At 44.8% G+C, this 24,328-nt stretch overlaps 2 protein-coding genes and 1 non-coding gene across 3 annotated transcripts in view; 1 reads left to right on the top strand and 2 right to left on the bottom strand.

The window, feature by feature from the left end:
• ZW10 (zw10 kinetochore protein) overlaps nt 1-8,086 on the bottom strand; it is a 29,519-nt gene extending 21,433 nt beyond the window's left edge. Inside the window, exons 1-5 of the mRNA XM_039229220.1 lie at nt 7,904-8,086; nt 6,000-6,134; nt 1,427-1,528; nt 1,154-1,231; nt 840-999 (exon numbers count right to left, since the gene is read on the bottom strand). Coding sequence (XP_039085151.1) covers nt 840-999; nt 1,154-1,231; nt 1,427-1,528; nt 6,000-6,134; nt 7,904-8,008 — 580 coding nt within the window. The 5' untranslated portion in view covers nt 8,009-8,086. The remainder of the gene's footprint in view (nt 1-839; nt 1,000-1,153; nt 1,232-1,426; nt 1,529-5,999; nt 6,135-7,903) is intronic.
• A 4,941-nt stretch (nt 8,087-13,027) lies between these two features.
• Nucleotides 13,028-13,714, top strand: CLDN25 (claudin 25). Its single transcript, XM_039229138.1, has one exon. It carries the CDS (start codon nt 13,028-13,030, stop codon nt 13,712-13,714), a length of 687 nt encoding a protein of 228 aa, XP_039085069.1.
• A 7,961-nt stretch (nt 13,715-21,675) lies between these two features.
• On the bottom strand, nt 21,676-21,779 carry LOC120229937. The gene has a single exon (XR_005527881.1). It is a non-coding gene; the product is annotated as a U6 spliceosomal RNA (small nuclear RNA).
• Nucleotides 21,780-24,328: the final 2,549 nt, after the last annotated feature.

Raw genomic sequence — 24,328 nt, forward strand, 5'->3', positions numbered from 1 at the left:
GTATGAAATACATACCTGTATGTTTGTGTGTGTCTATGTACACACATACATATAAAATAAAGTTAGAGGCCCCGCGTGGATATGGGACAGGGGGTGGGAGGGACTGTGAAGCTTCCCTTGAAACAAACTAAAATTTTCAAGATTCAGTACTAGAAAAATATACTAGGTGTAATGGCATGTCCTTTACATCTCCTCTCGAGGTTTTACTTTGTGTAAACAAGACTTCCAAGAAGGCTCCCAGCTAGAAGTGAGCAGAGAGGCCAAAAGCCAAACAGCCTAAATCAAAGCCAGGGCCAAAGTCATCCTATTTCTTCATCTTATAAAGCACCCCCTATCTCATGGTTTTGCCCCTATTTTTTCGCCATGGACTGAAAAAAATTGAGCCAAACCCCTGTCCCACTGACCCCCTGTCTTCCTTCCTCACCAAGAAAGAAAACAGTGGAACGGCCTTTCAAAGCTTCCTAGCCAAGGTAAACTGTGGGGATGAGGGCTGCTGGGAGTGGGCGCGCCTACAACAGGGGACACTCTGTGAGGTCTCAGACCGCTGGGACCCCCTGTACCACACCGTCATCACAGGAGTGCCACCCACCCAATCTTCTCCGCTCCCTCCTCATGATGGGGACAGCGAAAGGGATGTAAGGGAAGTGAAGTGAGGACACTTGAGGAACCCGGAGGAGTGGGTCCTAACAAGCAATCTGCTTGATAGGAGAATGCAGTGCCGACTCGGGAGACCGATAAATGAAACCTCCTCATCCACCGACATAAGATATTTAGAAGGCATTCAGGCCACACGGGTTCAGGCAGATGAAGCAAAGCAGTCCACCTGAGGTCAGCAGCACCTTTTGACGGTGGGAACTTCCAGACAATCAGCTTCTGCCACTCTTCTCCTAGGTGATAGAGTATGTTCTGCTTCTGTATCGTGAGCTCCATGCTGAGAGATTTCAACATTCTTAAGTCAAAGCATTTTCTGGATTTTAGTAACTTCAAGCATTTCTGTGCCTGGCAGTGAAATGGAATCATTGTTAGACATTCCATCTGGACTCGGGGCAATTAGAATATATTTGTATAATGATAAAGCACACACGGAACACAAAATTTACTAAAAACAAGAAGAGAACTAATCGCTTAAACTGTGGAGAAAGTGTGTAATTACCTCTTCCAGACACCGAGCAGCAGTGACATACTTTTTCTCTGTTAATGCACAATTAGAGTCTTCAATAGCAGAAGAAAACTGAAAAGATAAGCACAGTTATTAGCTATTTCATTTTACACCTCCTATTATTTCAAGTCTATGTGCTTTTGTTTCTAAAATATGAAAAAAATACCTTAGAACCAGGGGATGATACACGTTTAACAATGAGACTATCTGGAGAGAAGTAATCTTCTCACCCCTGAAACCCTAAAGTGTGAGTTGAGTTTTACTGACCTGTTGCAGCTGTTTAAGCAAATTCAGAACTAATGAGTCTCTCTCCAGCTGTTGCTTCAAATCTGTAAATTCAGCAGTTGACACATGAAGATCCCGGCGGACCTAATCCACATCAAAGAGAAGTACTTTTAGGCTGCACGTTCTCTAAGAAATAAAACGTTTGTAGCTAATCAATAAGCTTTCTTAGGTGAACATAATTTGTGTTGACATTTAAATGCTGGTTAAGAGGGGAATAAAAATAAAAATCACAGAATGTATTAGGAAGAGATCTTAAGTGGTCCGCTTAGTCCAAACCATGATCCTCTGCAGCAATACCAGGAAGCTATCCTTAAGTTAAGCAGTATTTTTCATCAGAGAGCTCATCCACCTGGATGACTAGAGGGGGACCCCTGTTGACACCCCTCCCCCCCCCCCCCCCCCCCCCCGCTGCCAGGTGACGACTCATTCCACAGCTGACGGCTCTAGTGGAAGGATTTTGTGTTGAATCAGAATCCACCTCTCACCCTGTCCCGCCTTTTCAGGGCCTTTGCACTATCAATGATTTCCTCCCTTCGGTACCTTTACCTCTTCCTAGTTCATTCTTCATTTATGAAATATACATTGGCTGAATACCCATAAGTGCAAGCCTCCTTCCTTCAGGTTGAAATATGCTGAAATTTCCCCCATCTTTGAGAAAAATTTCCTCCACCTTGGCAACCACCTACATTTCTCAGTAGCTGCCTTATTTGTCTTCTCCCTCTCATAAAACCAAACTTCTTTCAAGAGTGAGCCATACGCATGGCCTCTACTTTCCCGCCTCTCATTCATTCTGTAACGCACTGAGATCTGGTTTCCATCCAGATCTATTCGAAACTATTCCAAAATAGTGTCCCAAACACCAGTCAACTCCTTGTTGCTAAATCCAAAGCACACATCATCAGTGTTTAACTATCTGTCAGTACAGTTACTTCTTTCCCTTAATTCCCTGAAATTACTCTCCACTGACTTTTCTCTTGAGTTCTCTGGCCATTCATTTTCTTTGGGGAACATTTTCCCTCTGACTACTTCACACATATTGATACTCCTCTTTCCCTGGCCTTCTTCCTACTCTGAACCAATGGTTCTCAAATAATAATCTTTTTTTTTTTTTTTTTTTGCCCGACTCCCATTCAGGGACATTTGACAATGTCTAGAGATATTTTGGGTTGTCACAATTGAGGGAGTTCTACTGGCATCTGGTGAGTAGAGGCCGGGGATACTGCCAAATACCCAACAATGCACAGGACAGCCTGCCACACCAAAGAACTATCCAGCCCCACATATCAACTGGGCTGAGGTTGAGAAACCGTGCTCTCTGCTCTCTCTCTGGGCAATCTCATGCCTTCCCATGGCTTCAATGTCTAAGGACTCCTACCTCAAGTCCACATCACCTTTCTAACCTCCAAACTTGTATACGGACGGGTGGCATCTAAAATCCACTTCCCCACTCTCCCACAGCAAGAGCACCTGGCTACTCCATGAGACTACACATTCTAGCTTCTCGCAACGGAGTGTGACCCCATGTCTGAGGTCTCACCAATGAAACTGAGGCAGAAGTGATGTGCACCATTTCCAAGTCTGAGTCAAGAAAACACATGTGCCTCCTCCGTGCCCTCTCTTGGCTCTTAACAATCGGCCTGCTGCTCTGAGTAATACACTGTCTTTTACCTCTCACCCAAGGAGCCTCACGTCTTCTAACAACATCCATGAAAACTTGTGGGGGGCTGGCCAGCTAGTGTGCATGTAGATTAAAATCTGAGCCCCCCTCACAGTTCTTGACTGTATAGCCTAAACTCCTACAATTAAAGAGCCATTGGAGCCACTGCATTTCAAGGTCTGTCTCTCTCTTTTCATTTCTTTTAGAAGTCAAGCCTTCGCCTTAATACGCTCTAACTGTGCAGCTCTGTCTGGATGTCCCGCAGGCTGCCACAAAACCCACTCCGTCTCTAGATCCTCTACTGCAGTGAAGGACATGTCAATGACCTCCACTATCGTTGACTCCTCCCTCTTTCACTCCTCACGTCACGTCCCAAATGTCCTATCTGTTAAATGTCACCAGGATTCATCCTCATCCTCTTCTCCTTCACTGCCACCACTGACCTTTCTCCCTGATTAGCTTAACTCCCCCTAATGCTTTAACAGCCTTCTCATTTGTCACTCTCATTTTCCTCAAGTCCTTTCTTCAAACTGCAAGCAGAATGGGATTCCTAAAATCCAAACCCGATGTCATTACTCTGCTTAAAATCCTCCATGGCTTCCACAGTGCCATCAAGATAATGTCCATAGCGCTTAACCTGATATACAAGGTCCTTGCTTACCTTGCTCTTCTCATCTTGTGTCCCTTCCCACCACAGTGTCTAGACATGGGCCATGTGGAATCGCCAGAGCCCTCCCAAAGCGACACCTCTCCGTGACATCCATGCTTCTGCAACGCTGCTTCCTGTGTCCACCTCAAACACTCCTTCCCTCTGTCTCACTACCAAGCACTGCAGGTTTGGGTCTGATACTATTTCCTACGAGAAGCCAAGATGGGCTGTATTTCCCTAAGTGAATTATTTCTACTTAACGTGTATCATACTACTTTAGTCATCTACATTAGCCAGGAGATTCGCGTACTGAAATAAAAAACTGTCTTGTTCAGCAGCGACCACAGTATTTCACACCTTGCAGATGGCTCAATAAATATACCAATGACTGAATAAATCTCTGTTCATATCTACCTAGTCTACCTTAGTTTCTTTCAATGTCCTTCTGACGATACAACGTTTAAGCATGGACCTTCTCATGCAGACTGAGCACCTTTCAAAATACAATAACCAGAACTGAATAAATCCCACCAACCACAATCTGGCTGGCCAAGCATACGGACAGTCCATGACCCTCCTGTTCCAGACACTGCATCCGTAAGAGTGCAGTCTAAGACCGCGCCATTGACTCACTGATCAATCAACTAATTACAAATACACCTTGAAACTATTACTTGAACTGCGACAGAGTTGTAGAGTAACAGATTTATGCTTACTAAAACCTCTAATCATCATGATCGATGAACTGGCTGTAAAACAGAGTTTCTAGGTAACCAGCAGTTTTCCCGTTTGTGATTAAAATTTTCTACAGAACTTCTGAAAAACACTTCTGCTCACTCTCCCTCTTCAGTAACTATCATATAGAGAATAGACCTGGGTGTCTTTCCTTGATACCTTGAAAACACTTCACCAGCTTAATCTGGGGTATCGACGAGCCCTGCCCAACAATTTGGCAATAGATGTAGAAGGCCTCTAACTCACACCTGTTAAAACCTCTAGGGACAGCTTTCCTTCCCTCAAATGACTATGTTTCCTAAAACTAAAAGACAGGGGAAAAAATTCTGGTGAAATAATATACGTGGACAAATGCTTTTAAAATTATAAAGTGGCTATTTTTGTTTGCAGACCGGCTTTCCTCTTTTGGGATGACAGCATTCCGGCAAACATGGTGAGCATTCGTAAACCCCACCAGACCTTCCAGAAGCAGCACAGCAAGCACTGGCCCTACAGTAACCCATTATGAGACAGGCAAGGATTCTCTCTGCATCCAGATAAAGTGGCTTTATGACAGGAAGCAGAGTGTTTGTAATTGGCAAATCGAGCCAATTCTACAGGGTAAAGCTAAGTGACCAAGATCATGCCGAGGCCGGAAAAGTGTGGCTGCTAGCTACAGATGTAAGAGAACACTGGCCATTAACAGGTTTGAGCATTCTGGGATGCCTCCGTGGCTCAGTCGGTTGAGCGCCAGACCCTTGACTATGACCTGAGGGCCGTGGGACTGTGTAGGTCATGGGATTGAGCCCCGTGTTGGGCTCCACACTGCGTGTGGCGCCTGCTTGGGATTCTCTCTCTCTCCCTCTGACCCTCTCCCCCACTGACATGTGAGTGCACTCTCTACAAGAAAAATTTGGGGGGAGCCTGGGTGGCTCGGTTGAGCGTCCGACTTCAGCTCAGGTCATGATCTCACGATTCGTGGGTTCGAGCCCCATGTTGGGCTCTGTGCTGATAGCTAGCTCAGAGCCTGGAGCCTGTTTCAGATTCTATCTCTCCCTCTCTCTCTGTCCCTCCCCTCCTTGCACTGTCTCTCTCAAAAAATAAATAAAAAGCATTAAAAAATAAAATTAAATTAAAAATGTTCAATTAAAAGAGAGCGAGATGATAACATTTTAAGCTAAAAGGAGACAAAAGAAAAGGCCAAATGACCCATTTTTAAGCTTTATCTGTTTTTATTTCATTCTGAAGACTATAAAATTCTGAGATTATTTTTTTCATTTATAAAGTGCTATTCAAATGCAAGACATTATTATTATAGCTTTAAATTTTTACTATGAAAATTGTTTAAGTGATAGTTTTAGAAAATATTTCTATTTTAAAATTGGCAGTTACCCTCAAATTATCTACAGCAATTTCCATTTACCAATAAGGAAAGTGAGGTCTTAAAAATTTATCCACAGAACTGAATTGTCTTAGGAACCAGGACGCTGAACTACCATCCTACAAACCTAACCAATATAACAAACTATGCTTACCTCACTCTCTATTCTGGATTTCAGCTGGTCAATGTCCTCAGACAGCTTATCCACTTGGGTCACCAGGTCCTGTGCACTCTGCATGCTAGGCAGGAATTCGCTGTACTTCTTGCTGATCAGAGTGCACACCTCACCCTATAAAATAAGACAGAAATAGTACAGTGAGAGGAGTGGAGAACGCTATTAAAAATACACAGCTCGTCTTCCATAAGGAATCCTCCATGTTGGAACCTTCCTGCCAGTTACTCACACGCCCTCACTATTCCTCTGAGCCAATGGGTTTCTTTGAAAAACACATTTCTCTCACCCTTAAGGATCCTATAACATTATTAGACCCAAGAAGACAGCAATCACCAAATTCCCCAGTGCCCAAAAGCTGTACAAATGCTAGAAAAAGGGGAGCCTTAAGTTTTCATATTGAACTAGATTAGCTCAGACTATAGCCGCCAACTTTAATCATATAGCTAACAGAAAAGCAAATGGACAAATTAAATTCATAATCTGTACACTTCAATTTATAAATCTCTAACTTCTTGCTTATAAAGCTTTAAGGCCTGATCTTAAAGGTCTAATTTAATTTGAGGTTCATCAATCAAAAAATCACTGAATGCTTTGGAAGATACCAAGATAAGTTATGCCTGCTTACAAATAACTTATTTTTAAGTAGGAAAGATACTATACACTTAGGTCACCAGAACAGGAAAATGTAATTAAAGAACAGAGTTAACGTCCTCCGGAAACACAAATGAGAAAGAGATCGCCGCTGCTGGAGGAAAATGGGGATGTTTTTCACGCAGGAAACTACATATGAGATGGAAGGTGAAAAATGGATGGAAATACTACAGGCAAAGACGGAGAAATGACAAACAAAATCTGGGAACCAGGAATAATACTGGGTCTGCTTGGAGCACAAGAAGTAATTGTCAGTTGGCGGAAGATTCACGTTGGTAAAGGAAACCTAGTAAAAGGACAGTGAGATCCAGAGCGGTGGGAGCCCTAGGTGCCGTGCTAAGGCAGCTTAATAGTCTTTCCACCATATAAAAAGTGGTGAAAAACCCTAGAGCCGTGTAAAAGAAGAGATGTGAACAACATGAATGCTTCTTGAATTCAGGAAGCCATTTTAATGAAATCAAGGGTTCTTAGGGAAACCTATTCTTGTGCCTTTATGACAGGGTGCCAAACTTGCTCCCTTAAATCCAGACTTAACACGGGCGGGCACACATAATTTTAAGTGATTCCAACAGAGATGTGCGTAAGTACTGGAAAGGTAAGGACAGCAATACCAAGCCAAAACTGTGGATGGATGGCTATTGCTTTTTGTGTCTGTATCAATGTCAAGACAGCAGGGGCCACTTAAGTGCTCTTTACAAGTTCTATAACACTCAGAACAGCCTCAAAGCTCTTGGGGGTAAAGAACAGAGTTTAATAAACACGTTGATAGATCTGAACAACAAAAATTTCAGAGAGGAGAATGGTACCATTCTCCCAAGGCTATTATATTCATCAACACCTCTACAAAAAAGAGGAAGTGGAGAGAAACACAGATCCCGGAGGGGGTCCAGCCGCATTTCTGTCCCTCCCAGCTGCTCCCCCCCTAGACACGTCGGGGTCTGCAGTCCCACCTCTCAGGCTGGTCTTCTCAGTCTTCAGCCAAATCCCCCGCCCCCGCCCCCACCCTCCCCAACCTAACCCCCCGCCCCGGCCCCGGTCTGGGCTCCCCCCGGAGCTCCCTCGTCAACCCAAACACTCCCAGCCCTCTCATTTCACATTCTTCCCACTCGGCACCCCCGCCTGACTCTGCTCGTACCCACTCTGTCTGCCCTTCAGCCCCGACTCCTTTCCGGGTCCCTCCACAAATGGACCCGGGTCCCTTTTCAGTCGGTCCCCGGCCGCCGGGCCTTCACCTTGATCTCCTCCACCTGCCGGGTCAGGCGGCTGATCCGAGTGCCCAGATCCTCCTTTTCCAGCCTCCCCGAGTGTGCCAGAACCTCTGTCACGAACGAAGCCATCGCCACTTCTGCAACCAACGCGGACAGGGTGACTCTCCCGGGGCCAGCGCGGCAGTTCTAGTCCCGCGGCCGCCGGCGGCGTTGGCGCGCGGCCTGCCGGGAAACTGAGTCCCGCGCGGCCCAGACCGCCGCTCGGAAGGCGAGGCCGCACTACAACTCCCAGCAGGCACAGCGACAGTCCTAGCGTGGAAGTTCCACGGTGTCCCGTAGCTGGCAAACCAGGGGAGACGCGTTTCCCTCCCCAGCTGTTTTCAAACTGCTTGTCTCTTCCCGCCTGTTTCTCGATAGACGAAATGAAGTGTTTTTACTTTAAAAAAAAAAATCAGTCCTAAATGAACCTTTCTCAACTTCAAAACGCTCACCTGTGACACTTAACGAGCTGGAATATCGGACGAACCCAGCCCCGTCTTTTTTCGTTGAATATCCACTTTCAAGGACTGCAGCGGCCGTCAGAGTCTATGTGAGTAGTGCCCTCTGGAGTTGTGCAAACGAAGTGGCGTCATCTCATAACTAAAAGTCTGGCTAAGTTGCACACTTTTTATGTTGCAGTTTACAATGCAATCTATGTACATATATTACATCATATATATCTATGTGCATATATTACATATATACTACGTCATGTAACAAATATGTATTATATCTACGTAATAATACATTACATATTTATATGGTTTATATTATTTATATTACCTAAGTATAAATGACATTAGTACTGTGTGGACTAGAACAATATACTTAACATTTTTTTTAATGTTTATTTATTTTGAGAGAGAAGGAGGGGCAGAGAGAGACAGAGAGAGAGAATCAAGCAGCCTCTGCACTGTCAGCATGCAGCCCCGATGCAGGGCTTAAACTTATGAACCATAAGATCATGACCTGAGCTAAAGTCAGATGCTTAAGGGACAGAGCCACCCAGGCGCCACTAACACTTTGTATCAGAAGTTAATAAATCAACTTTATCAGAAGTTTTAAAAAGTTGTTTCATTATTTAACCGTGTTATATACAGAAAGATGTCCACAATATACTTTGTACACTGTGATTGTTTTTTAAAATAAATAGATACAGATAATATACAGAGATAAAAGATGTATACCAAATTAGTGGCAGACGTGTGGGATTTATTATCTTGCTATGTTTTCCTATTTTTCTGTAATAAACATGTACTGCTTTGATTAAAATGTCATCTTTAGGGATACCTGGGTGGCTCCATCAGTTAAGCATCCAACTTTGCCTCAGGTCATGATCTCGGGCTTCGTGAATTTGAGCCCTGCATCGGGCTCTGGGCTGACAGCTTGGAGCCTGGACCGTACTTAGGATTCTGTGTCTCTTCTCTCTGTCCCTCCCCTGCTTGTGCTCTGCCTCGCTCTGTCTCTTAAACATAAATAAACATTAAAAACATTTTTAATGTCATATTTAATTTTTTAAAATAGTTCCTTGCGAAGGCTGACCCCAAGTAGATGCTGATGTTAAGGTCCTGGTCAATTTTAAGTGTCTATAAGACAACCCGCTTATCCCAGCGAGACAAGGGCAGCTTCCTGTGACGTGAGCAAAGGAAATGAAACAGGCTGAACAGAAAGCACAAAAGTCAGCCTAACATACTCGGAAGGCATCTTTCTGTACAAAACCAACTCAACTTCTGTTAGGTAGACCTGTGAGCCTCACTTTGAATTCGAAAGGCTATTACTACGAAATGTCCTGTGAGAAAGAAGGACCTGCACATGACCTTCCTGAAAACTTGTATTATATATTTACTGAGCAACTACTGTATGACAGACATTGGGCTAGGCTGGGAATCCAAAATGTGTAAATGAAGAATCCCAGGAAATATTATCATTGCCATCTTGAAGGTAAATGAGGGACTGATCCAGATTTTGTGGGGCCTGGATCTTATCAGTTGCTGAGATGGAGAGGGCCGTTTAAGGAAAAGAATATAGAATAAATACAAAATTCGGAGTACAGGCCTTAGAAGGGGCGTGAGCAAGTAACAGGCCCTGACGCTAAAGCCACCTCTGAGGAAGGTACAGAGTAGAGGAAATGTTGGAGGAGAAGCACCCCGGCTCTACCCGAACCAGGAAAGGTTCACAGTAAGGAGGAATCTGAACTGAGAATGGAAGGAGGTGCCACTTTGAGGTTGAGCTTCTGGGGTCTTCTCCAGGAAACGAATCCCTGGGTCATACCCACAAATGCCACTGCAGAGCTCCACCTCGACCTGGGTCGAGAGGCCACCAGATAAGTGGCACACCGTTTCTCAAGTTTTCAGGGGAGAGCCAGAGTTAGGCTGAGGAAGGAGAAGAAAGAACGTAGGGAATGGAGCGGGATTGCTTTATACAGTCGATGCATGCAGGCATGAGTGAATATTTGCATAAGTAAAAAGAAATGAATAACACGAATGGTGTTTTGCCTCACCAACCTGACCTCCTACCTGGTTCACACCTACCATGGTTTACGTGTCTCCCAAGTCGCAGATTTTTTTTTTTAATTTTTATTTTATTTCTAGGAGAGAGAGAGAGAGAGAGACAGCGTGAGCAGGGGAGGGTCAGAGAGAGAGGGAGACACAGACTCTGAAATAGGCTCCAGGCTCTGAGCTGGCAGTCAGCACAGAGCCCGACGCGGGGCTCGAACCCATGAACCGCGAGATCATGACCTCAGCGAAAGTCGGACGCTTAACCGACTAAGCCACCCAGGCGCCCCTCCCAAGTCGCAGATTTTCACAAATCATCACGCAAGGGCTCTGAGGAAAAGGCAAAGAAAGAAGGAGCAGCGTCCGAGAGAATCCCTCCTGTGCCGTCAGAGCTTATACAACGTGGGGCAGGCCTGTGGTCAAGAAGCGAAACATCAGACACAAATCTGGATGAACATAGCACAAGCAGGCAGCGTTTCCTGGGATGCATAATATTTTGCCATTGTGTTGATTAGAACATGCGGTCGTTACCAAAGCAGCAGAAGGAGCCTGCGACTTGAAACAGCACCCCATTGGCTTCAAAACGGTGAAGGGAGGGATGTGGATGGTGCACGCGGGTATGGATAGAATAAGATTGGCGTGTAGGGACCGTTTCTGAAGCCGGGTGGCAGGACATGAAATCTCTTACCCATCTGCTCTACTTTTGTATGTGTTTGACATTTTCTATAACAAACCATGAAAGAAAAAGAGAGCCTTCAGGATGGTTCTGCTCACCTCCCTCCGCCCCCACGCCGCTGGTAATCCGGTCAGACTGTACTGAGACATCTTTCAGGTAAAGTCAAGGAGGTGCTTCCTTAGGTCCTCACCCCTGCTCCCCCCGCACCCAGGCAACACCTCTGCTTCCTAGTGCACCACAGGGCGATCAGTGGGTTAAAATATGAATAGGGAAATACATTGGTCAACACTTATGTCTTCATTATAAGAAATCCCAATTTTCGGGGCACCTGGGTGGCTCAGTTGGTTAAGCATCCGACTCTTGGTTTGGGCTCAGGTCATGATCTCAGTTTGTGGGTTCAAGCCCTGTGCCAGGCTCTGCACTGACAGCACGGAGCCTGCTTGGGATTTTCTCTCTCTCCCTCTCTGCCCCTCCCCCACTCACTCTGTCTCTGTCTCTCTCAAAATAAATAAGTAAACTTAAAAAAAAAAAAAGAAATCCCAATTTTTTTTCTGGGTGTTGCCATACAGATTAACCCCCCACCCCACAGGCTGTGTCACCAGTGTATCACAGCGCAGGAGGAGTCACACTTGCAGCCTGGAGACGGGAACCTGAAGTGTCACCCTCTGAGCCCCCTGGCTCAGGAGCTGGGTCTGTTGCTTACCAGCTGGGGGGCCTTGGCAAGTTACCTACCATGTATCTCTCCGTGGTGGTGTGAAAATTAAATAAGGATAAAGTATCTCGTCAACAGACTGGCACGTAGCCATCCTCAGTAAATGCAAATTACCTCCTTTTCTGTCAGAACTGGCCTCTTCGCAGCAGCAAATAGGACCATGGACGCTGCCAAGACCACCACCCGTTCTAGCTGGTGCCGTTCAGCAGTAGACTGGGAAGAGAGCGCTTCCCCCTCAGTATGTTCTGCGTCTGCACAGACTCCTTGGATGGGGCATGTTCCATTTTTTTCTGCTTACAAAAATATTACAGGGGAAACTTATCAAATGCATAAAACACACAGACAAGCACAAACAGGAAACTAAAAACTGGTCACGTGCTGGCCTTTCTTAACGATGAATCAAAAATATTCTCCATGTCATTGACATTTCTTCTACATCACTTTCTAACCGCTACCTAGTGCTAATCGAAGCGTGCAATCATTAATGATGTGTCAGTGGACGTTTTTATAAATCTTTGTATATATTCACAATAATTTGGGGTAAGTTCCTGGAGGTAAGGTGCTGGGTCAAAGTATGTGTGTATTTAAAAGTATGAGATTCCGGGGGCCTGGGTGTCTCATTCTTTAAGCATCTGACTTCGGTTCAGGTCATGATCTCACGGGTAACGATCTCACGGTTCATGAGTTCGAGTCCTATTTAGGGTGAACTTGAACTCTGCTTTGGGTGAGCCCCACTTCTCTCTCTCTCTCTCTCTCTCTCTCTCACTCTTTATGTCTCACTCACTCTGCCCTCTCTCTCACTTGCTCTCTCTCACTCTCAAAAAAAAAAAAGTATGGAATGTGAAGTCATGTTGCCCTCCAGAAAGATCTTCTCAGTGTATATTGCCAAAACACCATTCTCATCCTCTCGGACCTGGGGAGTGATTTTTAACTTCAAGTTTGTGAACTTACTGGTCAAATCGATCCTGATGGCTTACTCTCTAGCTTTCTTTTGCCTCTCATGGGACCCTCCCCCAGAACCCATGCCCACACCCGATCTTGGACACACCCCCTAAACCCAATGTTGCCAAGCTCCTGGCACCTGCCTCAGCTGCTGCCTACAAACTGAAACAAGAGCCCCCTCCGAATGTCAGAGACCTTCCACTGGGTCTCCCCCAGAGTGCTGCCTGCTAACCAGTCACCCAGCCACCTGTCCTTCACTTTCTGCCTCCGAGGTGGGAGCAGCTATGGCCTGGAGCTTGCACGGGAAAGCCCAGCTTGGGGGACTGCTCCTCTCTCTCCTTGGCTGGGTCTGCTCCTGTGTCACCACCATCCTGCCCCAGTGGAAGACTCTCAATCTGGAACTGAACGAAATGGAGACCTGGGTCATGGGGCTTTGGGAGGTCTGCGTGAATCAGGAGGAAGTTGCCGTGTGCAAGGCCTTGGAGTCCTTCTTGACTCTGCCCCGGGAGCTGCAGGCATCCCGCATCCTCATGGTAGCCTCCCACGGGCTGGGCTTGCTGGGGCTCCTGCTCTCTGGCTGTGGGTCCGAATGCTTCCAGTTTCACAGGATCAGATGGGTATTTAAGAGGCGGCTTTGCCTCCTGGGAGGGACTTTGGAAGTATCAGCTTCAGCTGCTACCCTCTTTCCAGTCTCCTGGGTCGCCCACGCCACGATCCAAGACTTCTGGGATAACAGCGTCCCTGAGATCATGCCTCGCTGGGAGTTTGGAGATGCCCTCTACCTGGGCTGGGCTGCCGGGGTTTTCCTGGCCCTTGGTGGGTTACTCCTCATCTTCTCAGCCTGTCTGGGAAAAGAAGATGTGCCCTCTCTCCGGATGGCTGGCACTACAGCCCCACCATTCTGTGCCCCAGCGGATGAATCCAATGACTCCTTCTATCTAACACCAAGACCTAGGAACCTGTTCGTCTAGGACCTGCTTCTGCCAAGGAATCTCCGGAATAAAGGAATGTCAGTAGAATCTTTTCCCTTCCTTATTCTTTACCACCCTCTCAATATTTGCCTCATTTGGGGGTGTTAGTCACTGTCTCACTTGGTAAGGATTTGACCATCATGGTGATATGGCGACCCTCATTTGAGAATGAAAAATAAAAGCAGAGTTTCTAGCAAGCATGTTTCTGATTTAGACTTTACTTGTATCATAGGCTTTTAAACTCATAATATTAATTATGTACTTGATTCATTACTAAGGAAAATATATTGCAAAATTGCCTCCATCATAGAAAATCTAGTGTCAATAGCCACTGTAGATATAAACAGAATTGCTGGAGAATATGCCCTGGCAAATGGAAAGGAATTATTGGCCCAGGAGAGCCCCTTAAAGTAGGAAGCTCCCTTGTGCTCATTTTCTGCCTCCAGTACACGATTTGAAGGGGAGCCTCACAATACATCTTTGTGGCTTTGTAGACTCTTTTTTTTTTTTTAAGTTTATTTATTTTGAGAGAGAGAGAGAGTTCACGAGCTAGGGAGTGGCAGAGAGAGAATCCTAAGCAGGCTCCACACTGTCAGCGAAGAAGCCTGATGGCGGGGCTCGACCCCACGAACTATGAGATCATGACCTGAGCCAAAGTCGGACACTTAACCGACTGACACCCCAGTTTTATAGATTCTTAATAACCCAGAGAGAAGACATATTCTTGTTTCTGCTATATTTTGAGGGGTGTGAGTGGTCAGCTCTGTATTCCCAGCGTGAAGTTAAGAAATAGTGTGAATGAGTAGTTGGGTGAACAACCATTGTGGTTTGCCCAGAACTGGGCACTTTCAGTGCTAAAGCTAGGGAAGGCCCAGGCAAACCAGGGCAAACTGATTAGCCCCACAGTGGACGTGCCCAAGATCCACCCAATGTGGGCATGTACGTGGACAGAATTATCAGCTTCTCAGCAATGTCTTCTACTTCCACTGTATGCAAAATCGTGTTATAAATCCTTTAAAATGGAACCCAAATGTCAGCCGAGCTACCCAGGCTGTGGCTACAAATAAAGTCCCCTTCACAACAATGACCTGAGTTACTTTGCTTTTCCCACCTGCACTGGCAGGCGCTCAGCCTGATACCCCAGCCCAGGTCTTCCTCAGGCATTCGGGCAAGTCCTCAAGGAAGAGCCTCAGGCTTACCCATACACCTTTCTCTTGGTTGAAAGCACCCTTCAGCTGTTCCTCCCACTGCCATCTGCACCCCCACCCCACCCCCGCTCCCTTACTCAGTCAAAAGAATCCACGATTCCTGCAGGAGAATAAGCAAAGGTGCTTGCTCCCTATGTCCTCAAACAGGCCACTTCCCCAAGTACCCAGGCGTGCTGGATTGCTTGCGGACCTGAGCCCCCTCTCCCCACCACACTGGTGCTGTGCTTTGCCTGCTCAGCTCTGAGGCTGCGCTGCTTGTGCTCAGATGCCTCTCATTCTCGATAAAATGGCCCTGGACTCTTGATAGCCGCTGCTCAAGCAAGAACACACACATACACACCCCAACACAAGTATAAACAAGTTTGCCGGCGTAGCCCAGGACAGCCCCTCCTCAGAAAAATAACATGGGTTCGTTGGTTTGTTTTCCTGAGGAAATGAGTCTGCCCAGGTGCAACTTCATCTCCAGCAACTTTTTATTATTTTTTTAACATTTATTTTCAAGTTAGTTAACATACAGTGTCGTCTTGTCTTTGGGAGTAGAACCCAGTGATTCCTCTCTAACACAGGACACCCACTGCTCACTCTGAAAAGGGCCCTCCTTAATGATTGTCAGCTTTTACCTTCTTACCCAGAGTGAGGTGCTCTCTGGGAGTCATGCTTTCTCCAGAAAGTTCCTTTCCCTTCTATGCATGTCCTTGTGTGAATGTCCCCTTGTTGTCCACACATCCAAATGACTCCTCGGTAAATAAATGTCTGCACATAAAAGGGCAGTTTGCACCAGTTGCATTCTGGCTTCCTATGGTTCCGATGCCGATTTCATTAACTACTCCTTCTCAGGGGTGAGGCTCCAATATCCAGGAGTTAACTTTGGATCTTCACAGGGTGGACAAGATGGACCCACCTCTTCATTCGCCCATCTGGTCATTTATTCATTCATTTAACAAATATGAACGGAGCACCTACCATATGCTCTGCATTGTGCTGGGAACCAGGGGTAAAATGGTAAAAGACAAAATTTATCCCTGCCTCTTGTACAGGCAAATTGGAGAGACAAATAATAATGTGAAATCACTTAAATAAAGGGAAATTGTAACCAAGACAACCCTTACAAATTTGGAAAGGCACATGCTTCTATAAGATCATGCAATAGGAGAAATTGTAACCTAGTCACAGGGGAGTCCTAGATGGATACGCTAAAGAAAGGATAATTGGGTAAAATCTGAGGATGGATAGCAGTTCTGGATGGAGAGAGAAAAATGTAGAAGGCAAGCCTAGTGAGGTAGGAAGGAGCCAGACCTTGTCGAGCCTACAGGTCATATAATGGACACCGTCTCTGTCTTCAGGACCACAGGAAGCCAACCATGTGGCCAGGAGTCAGAACTCAACCCCCAGGTGACCGCAGCTGTACGTGCTCCCCCTCCTCTAACACCTCACTGCCCCCCCCCCGTTTCCCGATCACACGGTTGTGTAGGGATTAAGAGTTTACAAAACACTCCCACATATCTTAGTAGTATTATTAAACACACCTTGAGAGGGTTTTTTTTTTTTTTTTTTTTTTTTTGGAGATTGGGAGAGCGGATATTATTTGGTTTGCTAATGAGGAAACTGAGATCCAGAAAATTTAGGCAACGTGCCGTGGCGAGTAATAGCTGGTCAGGACTTTGACCTCAGGGTAGTCTTTCTTCGCCCCATCCTGTTGCTTCCTGAAGATGGGTTGCTGGGACAATCCATCAGACCAAAGGAAAAATTAGCAATGAAGCAGAAGGAAAAACCAAAGAACTACAAGGAAAAATCTTGTCCTTTGTACTTTTGTTGAGACCTAAACACAGGGTTTTTACTGCCAGGTGGTTCACCTGTCGCTGCTGGTGACTCCCAGCCTTTGTCCTAATGCCATGTGTGCAGGTGCAATGGGAGATTTGTCACCAGCATGTGATCGTGGCTTCCACTGCAAAAAGAAAAAAAAAGGAGAGAACACAAACTAAATATTTGTTAAGAAAATATTTTGTCTTCCTAACTTCCCCTATAAAGGACACAGCAGCATGTGTTTTAATGGGGATGAGGATTGTTGATTGATTTCCAAATAGTCAACAGCATGTCACTCCCAGACAGGAATGTGGTCCATTTTTAGAGGAAGAAGATGCTTTTCCCTTAAAACTGCCTCTGTTTTCATTTACCTGCTTTGTAGGGGAAATAATGAGAAATAAAAATAGAACTAATTAAGTCTTGGCTTCAACTCAGCCCTTTCTCACGTAGACTTGCAGCAAATTATCCTAACATGAAAAACACTTCTTTACTGTGGTTACACATGGAGAGGTGTGTTGTCATGTGTATCAGAAACAGCAAAGAACATCAGTCAATCAGAATTTCAAGTCAAAAGCTTTTATTATGTGCACACACTGCAAGAAAGAAACCCAGGGACTCACCAAATGTGATGTCAGAATTCGATGTGCCTCAGCGCCATCTTCTCCACCAGCCTGCCTTTGGGTCTGAGAACCTCCCCGTTAGCAGATAAGGCATTCCAGAAGGTCCCTATTAAAATACTCATCTGTTACCCTTCTGAGCCTCCAAGACTAGATCTAGAGAAAAAGTCCTAAGGAAAGCCAATTGTGGGTTAGACACAATTGGGGATGGAAGAGAAGTCAGAAATAGTTTCATGAGCTTCTGCACAGGAGATGTGTCTTAGCAGCCAGGATTAGGACAAAAAGACACTCAGAGTTAGGAAAATGTTTGTAGTCACTGCCCTCAAACATAGAACCAAAGAAGCTGGAGGTCCCTTTCCACTCTACTGATTGATGGGTTTGTTTTTTAAGCCATTCTTGCTATTTCACCCACATTTGTAGAATGTAGGTTGGACGTCTCTGTTGCTCAGAATTTTTAACAAAGCCTCAAAGTCAAGTCCCATGGGTGCTATGTGCCCCCTGTTCTAAAGAGAGGGGCTCAATACACTGCTTCTAAGAAGGGGGCAAGCTGGCCAGCGCCACACTCAACAGCCTACATAAGTGAAGCACAGATGGATTCTTGGATGGAAACTGCTAACAGTTGGGTGGTGATGTTCTCAACCCCTCCGTGTGAGAACAGGGTGGAGATGGACCTCAGGAGGACCGCGCAGAGATGGGAGTCTAGCAGGGCAGACAGAATCCAAAACACTCCCAACCCACTCCTGCTAAGCTCCGTGGGCCTACGCCTGCCGCCCTCAGCATGATGCCGAAGAAAGTTCTCGAGAAAACCAGACCTGTGTTGCAGAAGCACAGAGAAGGGTGCCTGGTCCCCAGTGAGGCGGTCTGAAACAGCAGCCTGGCTGGAGTGGGGCATGACGGCAGCAGCCGCACTTGGCCTTTGTGGGGTGGGGTGGTGAGCTTTCCACAGCCCAAGTGGACTCAGGGGAAGTAGTCTGGGTGACACTGTCCCAGAGCACTGCTGGGAGGGGTGAATGACTTAACCAAGAGCTTAGAAGTCTGTAAGAGAAAAGTCCAAAAGCCACATCAAAGGACAGTGCAGAGGTTTTCTACAGGGTTGTCTGGAGAACACATAAGATACCTCACACAAGAGCTAATAATTGCATTCCTGACCTAACAAAGGGCATTTGAGAACCGAGAGAGTATTACAAAGTCTCCCCCTGCCCCCAGGCTCTAGCGGAGCCAGGAGTTGACCACAGAGGAGAAGCACTCAAAAAACGAACGACCGAACTGGTCTAGATTGGTCCAGACTCTGCAGTACATGCAAATCTTTGTTTTAATGCTTCCACGTGACAGTCCAGCTCTGCCATCTTCCTGGGATGCTGTCGGGGCAGGAAAAAGGGATCCGTAGTATCATACTGGATGCTGGCCTCAGAAACAAAAAGAAAACTATTGACTCCTTGTACCTTATCAAGCTCAAGCCTTTCGATAACACGATTAAAGAGGAAAATGTATCTAAAACAGGAGAAGCATCAGGTAGAAGATGCTGTGATGTTTCTATCCGGCATGTGCTCTGATTCCTTCAGCATTTCTCTCTGCCAGTCAGACTGGCCAATATGAACACTTCCACTTGCCAGAGACCCCCAGCCCTCTGGATATTTACCGGTGCTCTAGTTATTTAGAACCGAGCTGTGAACCCTGCACAGGTCAGGCCAGCCCTTGAAATTCTCATCCCACGACAAGTTTCCCCATGAAAACTGCACCGAGGGCTCTGCTCACGCTGAGTCATTGCTACAGCTGTTTTGTCCTTGACCCTTAAAACACTAACTACGAGGTAAGTATTTTCCTGTTTCACAGACCAGGAAAACATGTTCAGCCAGTATTTGAAATCAGGTGTGGCAGATTCCAGCGTCAGTATTCTTTCCACATCTTCTTAGAAGAGACACTGATTCAGCAGTGATTTGTGAGTCAGGAAAGCTGGAGACCCGGTCAACCCATGGAGGAGATCTGGCTGTCCCTTACGCAGGGACAGTCAGGATGACGTAGTGGAATGACCATGCTACTTTCAGGTCATCACTGGGAATTCTGTCCTGACTATTGAAATCTGAATGCTAACTCACAAAGACCGACTTTGGCATGCAGAGACACGTCTAGCCCACCATCAGGACTCTAGACAGAAAACAGGCCACCCTTCCGTGTCTGTGCTTTAGCAATGGGGCTAGCATACGTTTAATCTTGAAGACTCACTACTGGTGGTTCCTGGGCACCACTTTCATGCCAACGCCTACATTCTTTGGGAGGTCTAGCCTCTGTTTCTACTTCCAAGTTAATATTCCTATTCATTGCTTATCATCAGTTTCTCATCCACCTGATGAAACAGGAGCAATCAGGCTTATGATCTTCTCTTTGAGAAGGGGAGCGGCCAGGTGTCTTCCCTGGAAGACCATTCCCCTGCCTATCAATGGTGCACGGGAGGTTGAGGGGTCACCATAAGCAGCCAACAAGCTGGTGGGCAGTGCCGCAAGCCAGAGTGCTGAGATGACGAAGACATGGAAAAGGTCCCCAAAATCTCTCTTAAGCCAGTTCTGCTCTTGCCTTGCAGTATATTAATAGTTCGGTTTACTGTCCAACAACTTAGAAAGAATGTGGAAAACTTTTTCAAGGTTCAGAAAAAAGTACTGTAATGACCAAATAGCTGAGAAGTTGAGCCTATGAGCAAACTTTAGGGAACTGGTGTGTTTATGGGAATTAAAAGGAAGGTGGATTATAAGAAACGTATTTTTCGATATCTCTGTCAAAGTTGAGTTCAACCTGAGGAATGTGCAACATGAGGAATGCCAAAATACATTAATCCAGAAAACATGAAATCCTGTGAACTCTCACTGAAGGAGGTTCTAGAACCTAATTTTGTAAGGCCCAAGAATTTGGGGTGTGGGAGAGACCGTAAAAGCCACTTCCTTAGCAGGCACAGATGTTCTCTGAAGGAGAGACTCTCAGGTGTGCCTGTACATCAGAATCACCTGTGATGCCCTTCTAAGCACAAGCAATGGGTACCAGCCCAAATCCCACAAGTCAGGATCTGCAGGGTTGAAGGTCAGCTGCTGTTGTTTTAATGTGACATGGGAGACCCTGGACTGGCAGCCAAGGTTAAGAATCACTGCTGAAGAGCTTTGCATTTAAAAAGCAAACTCCCCCCGCCCCATGAAAGAGAAACTTAAACCAAAGCAAAATACAGTTCCTTGAAAAAGACCTAATTAATAACCCCCTGAAAATACTAACCATCGAAAAGACCCAATAAACCCCTAAAAATACTAACCAGAAAAAAAATACATGTCACCCAGCTTCAGCATCACTAGAACATCAGAGATCCGAGGGAGGGAGGGAGGAAGGGAAGGAGGAAGGAAGGAAGTAAAGAAAGGAAGGAAGGGAAGGAAGGGAAGAAAGGAAGGAAAGAAAAAGGGAAAGAAAGGAAGGGAGGAAGGAAAATCATAAGGTATTACGAACTTTCTGCCAGTAAAATTTAAATTTTAGTTGAAATGGGACAAATTTCCAATAATTTTCCAAAATGCACACAAGAGGAAGTAACCCAAAAAATCCAAAAATGCTGTATGAAACAGACTGCTTTACCATAATGAAAAGCACACCTAATAGAAACACATAATTCTAAGCTCAGATGATCTCAGATGAGAGAACATGTCCCAATTCATTCAATAAGGCCAGAATAATCTCGATACTAAAACCCTGACAAGAATGTAATAAGAAAAGTAAAGGCCAATCTCTCTATGAACATACACGCAAAAATCCTAAACAAAATATGACAAATTCCACATACACATAAAAATACGATCCATGTCTTCTGGCAACACACGGTTTGTTGAACATTTAAAATGAGTCAAGGTAATTCACACATGAACAGAATAAAGGAAAAGACCCATGTAATCATTCCAATAGATGTAGGAAAAAAGCACTGGATACATTTCAACATCCATTCACAATTTTTTTTTAAAAACTCTTTGCAAAACAGGAATAGAAGGACTCTCTCTTTCTTTATCTAATAAATGGAATTTGTAAAAAGCCTACAGCATACTTATTGATGAAATATTGCAAACTTTCTCCCCTGATATTGGGGACAAAGATGCCCATTATCACTTCTATTCAGCATTGTTTGTACCAAAGGTCTTAGTAAGTGTGATCAGGCAAGAAAAATAAATGTTGCAAGGATTTGAAATAAAGAAATAAAAGCCACCATACACAGATAACATAATTGTGCGTAGAAAAAAAACCTTAAAAAAAAACTGATTAACTATTAGAATTAGTAAGTTAACTTATTAATGTCATTGGATACAGAGTTGATATAAAAACATCAATTTCTTTCTCAAATTTGAGTGTCATCCTTGTGCAGAGGCCGTGCTAATCTCTGTATCGTTCCAATTTTAGTATATGTGCTGCTGAAGCAAGCACAAAAACATGAATTTGTTTCTAGATACCAGCAACAAAACAATTAAAATGTAATTCCAAAAATGACAACACTTAAAATAGCTTGAAAAACATCAAAGATCTAGGAATCAATTTACAGAAGTTATGGAAGAAGTTTATTCAGATATTAAAGAAAACCTACATAATCAGGAAATATACAATGTTCATAGATCAGAAGATGTCAGTTCTCTCCAAATTATCTAAAGTCACTGTAAACCTAATCAAAATCCCTGGAAATATGCATGTGTGAAACTGATAAACTGATTCTAAAACGTATATGGCAATACAAAAGATTAAGAATAGATAAGATGATCTTGGGGATGTTCAAAACTGGATGATTTATTTTATTGGAAATCAAGATTCATTAAGCTGTATAATGAAGACAGTGTTATACTGGTATGAGTAATGGAACCAATGGAACAGGTAAAAAGAACCCAGAAACAGACCCCTACATAGACCTCTGATTTATGACAAAGGCACAGTACTGGGAAAAAGACAGTGAAAGGTGCTGGGGTCAGTCAGATAAATGTGAAAGGTCAAACAGCAAAACTTCTGGGAGATGACACAGAATGTCTTCATGACCTTGAGTAAAGATTTCCTCAACAGGGCACACTCAGCTTAACTCACTGTGAAGGGAAGACCAGTAAATTGGACGATGTTAACATTATAAAAATTTGTTTTCATCAAGCCATCAGGAACGAAAAGCCAGAATGGCAGAAAATATATGGAATGCATATAAGAAGTTTCCATAACTAGGTATTTTTTACAACTCTTACAAATCAATATGTAGCAAGACAGTAAATCCAACAAAAGAAGGAAGCAAAAGACTTAATAGGTATTTCATAAAATAGCCAAAGGCCAATAAGCAGGTAGAGAGATGCTCCATGCCGTTAGTCTGCAAAGGGCAAATTAAAAAAGTATTATACATCTACCATAAGGTCTAAAATTAAAAATACTGACAAAACCAAATCTTGACAAGGATACGGGACAGCTGGAGCTCATCAAAGGCCGGTGGGAGTTTCAGTTGGCATAATGGCTTTGGAAAACTCTGGGGCAGTGCCTAACAAAGACGCAGCCATCCCTGTGACCCTTTGTGACCCATATGGCCTGTGGCCCAGTAATTCCACTCACAGTTCCATACCAACAGAAATGTATTCATGTGTGCGCTGAAATACATGCACATGCATGCTCCTGGCAGTGTCACGGAGAGTAGCCAAAACTGGAAACAAAAATGACAGTTAGCAGAATAAATTGTGAGACAGGGTCAGACAAAGAAATACAGTAAACCAAGCAATGAAAGTGGATAAACTATAGCTACAATGAATTGTTCCTTCTACCCCACCTCACTCTACCCCAGCCCTTCATTCAGTCCCTGCCTCTGGTTTATTTATTATTTCAACTGTTCTGTGTATGGACTTCATGCTTCTCTCTTGAAGCAAGTAGGATAAAAATGAGTTTATATGCCTTATAGTTCTTAAAGGAGCTAACAAACACAAAGAGAGGAGGGTCACAATTCCAGCTAGCCACAGAAAGCCTAAACGCAGTCCCAAGGGAATTTATGGTGAGGTCAAGTACCCTGATCAAATCTTTGGATCATTTTAGGTAGGGTCAAGTACATTTCTGTCCACCTTCCTGGCCCTTGTGCTGCTTTTCCACAATCCTTTAAATGTGTAAAAACGTCTTAGCCTGAGGCAGTTTGTGGACCCCTTAAGAAACCAGGCTACATACCTAAAGCACCCAGCAAAAGTGAGCTAAAAGACATTACTCCTCAGCACCCCACTGGGTGGTCTGACTGGCTCCAAATGACAGAAAGTACCTCACACCACACATACAAATGCCCATCTGTTCCTGTCTTGGTCAACTATAGATTCCCAAGAGCTGACCAGGAGGTAGCAAATGTGGGAAGGTACAAAGCAAAAGATTTTATAAGACTGCCAAGGACAGATGAGCAGTTGTCCAAAGCACAGGCTATGAAGTGAGCCTGCCCAAGTTGGTGCCCTGGCTCCGCTGCCTAAAACTTCTATGACCTTGGGCACACCAGTCCCCATCATCATTCCAGGGCCATTAAAGCAAGTGAAATAATACAACTGTGCACAGTACTCAGTGATGACAGACATTAAAAAGTGAACAGCAAATGCTGGCACCCAGAATTTTAAACAGTGAAGCAAATCAAAGGGTAGGAAAACGGAGCAATTTCCCATGAAACCATGATCTTCGCAGTGAGCTTTGAAACACAAATGCAGCTCTGAAATTCTATAAAGGACTGCCTCCCATTAACTCAGTCAAAAGGTAAGAAGGTCGGTTTTAAGAGAATTTTTTTGCCTTCTAAATTCAAGGGATTACAAAGTAGGTACACTTACGGAGGGTGCAGGACACCAGGGCACCACTAGGTGGTGCTCAAGAACCGTTGTCGCCCGCTCTCACTCCTCCCCCGTCAAGATTCTCAACCCTTTTATCTACTTTTTTTTGTCTTTTAAAGAAGAAAAACTGTAACATGATAAAGGCTCACGGAGTCGGCCGACTTCCAGAAAATG

Source organism: Hyaena hyaena, unplaced genomic scaffold, assembly GCF_003009895.1.
Source record: "Hyaena hyaena isolate Hyena2069 unplaced genomic scaffold, ASM300989v1 scaffold_36, whole genome shotgun sequence".
NCBI lineage: Eukaryota > Metazoa > Chordata > Mammalia > Carnivora > Hyaenidae > Hyaena > Hyaena hyaena.

What these genes read in the sequence shown, in the direction of transcription:
- CLDN25 (XM_039229138.1), top strand. Translation starts at nt 13,028, where the DNA reads ATGGCCTGGAGCTTGCACGGGAAAGCCCAGCTTGGGGGACTGCTCCTC.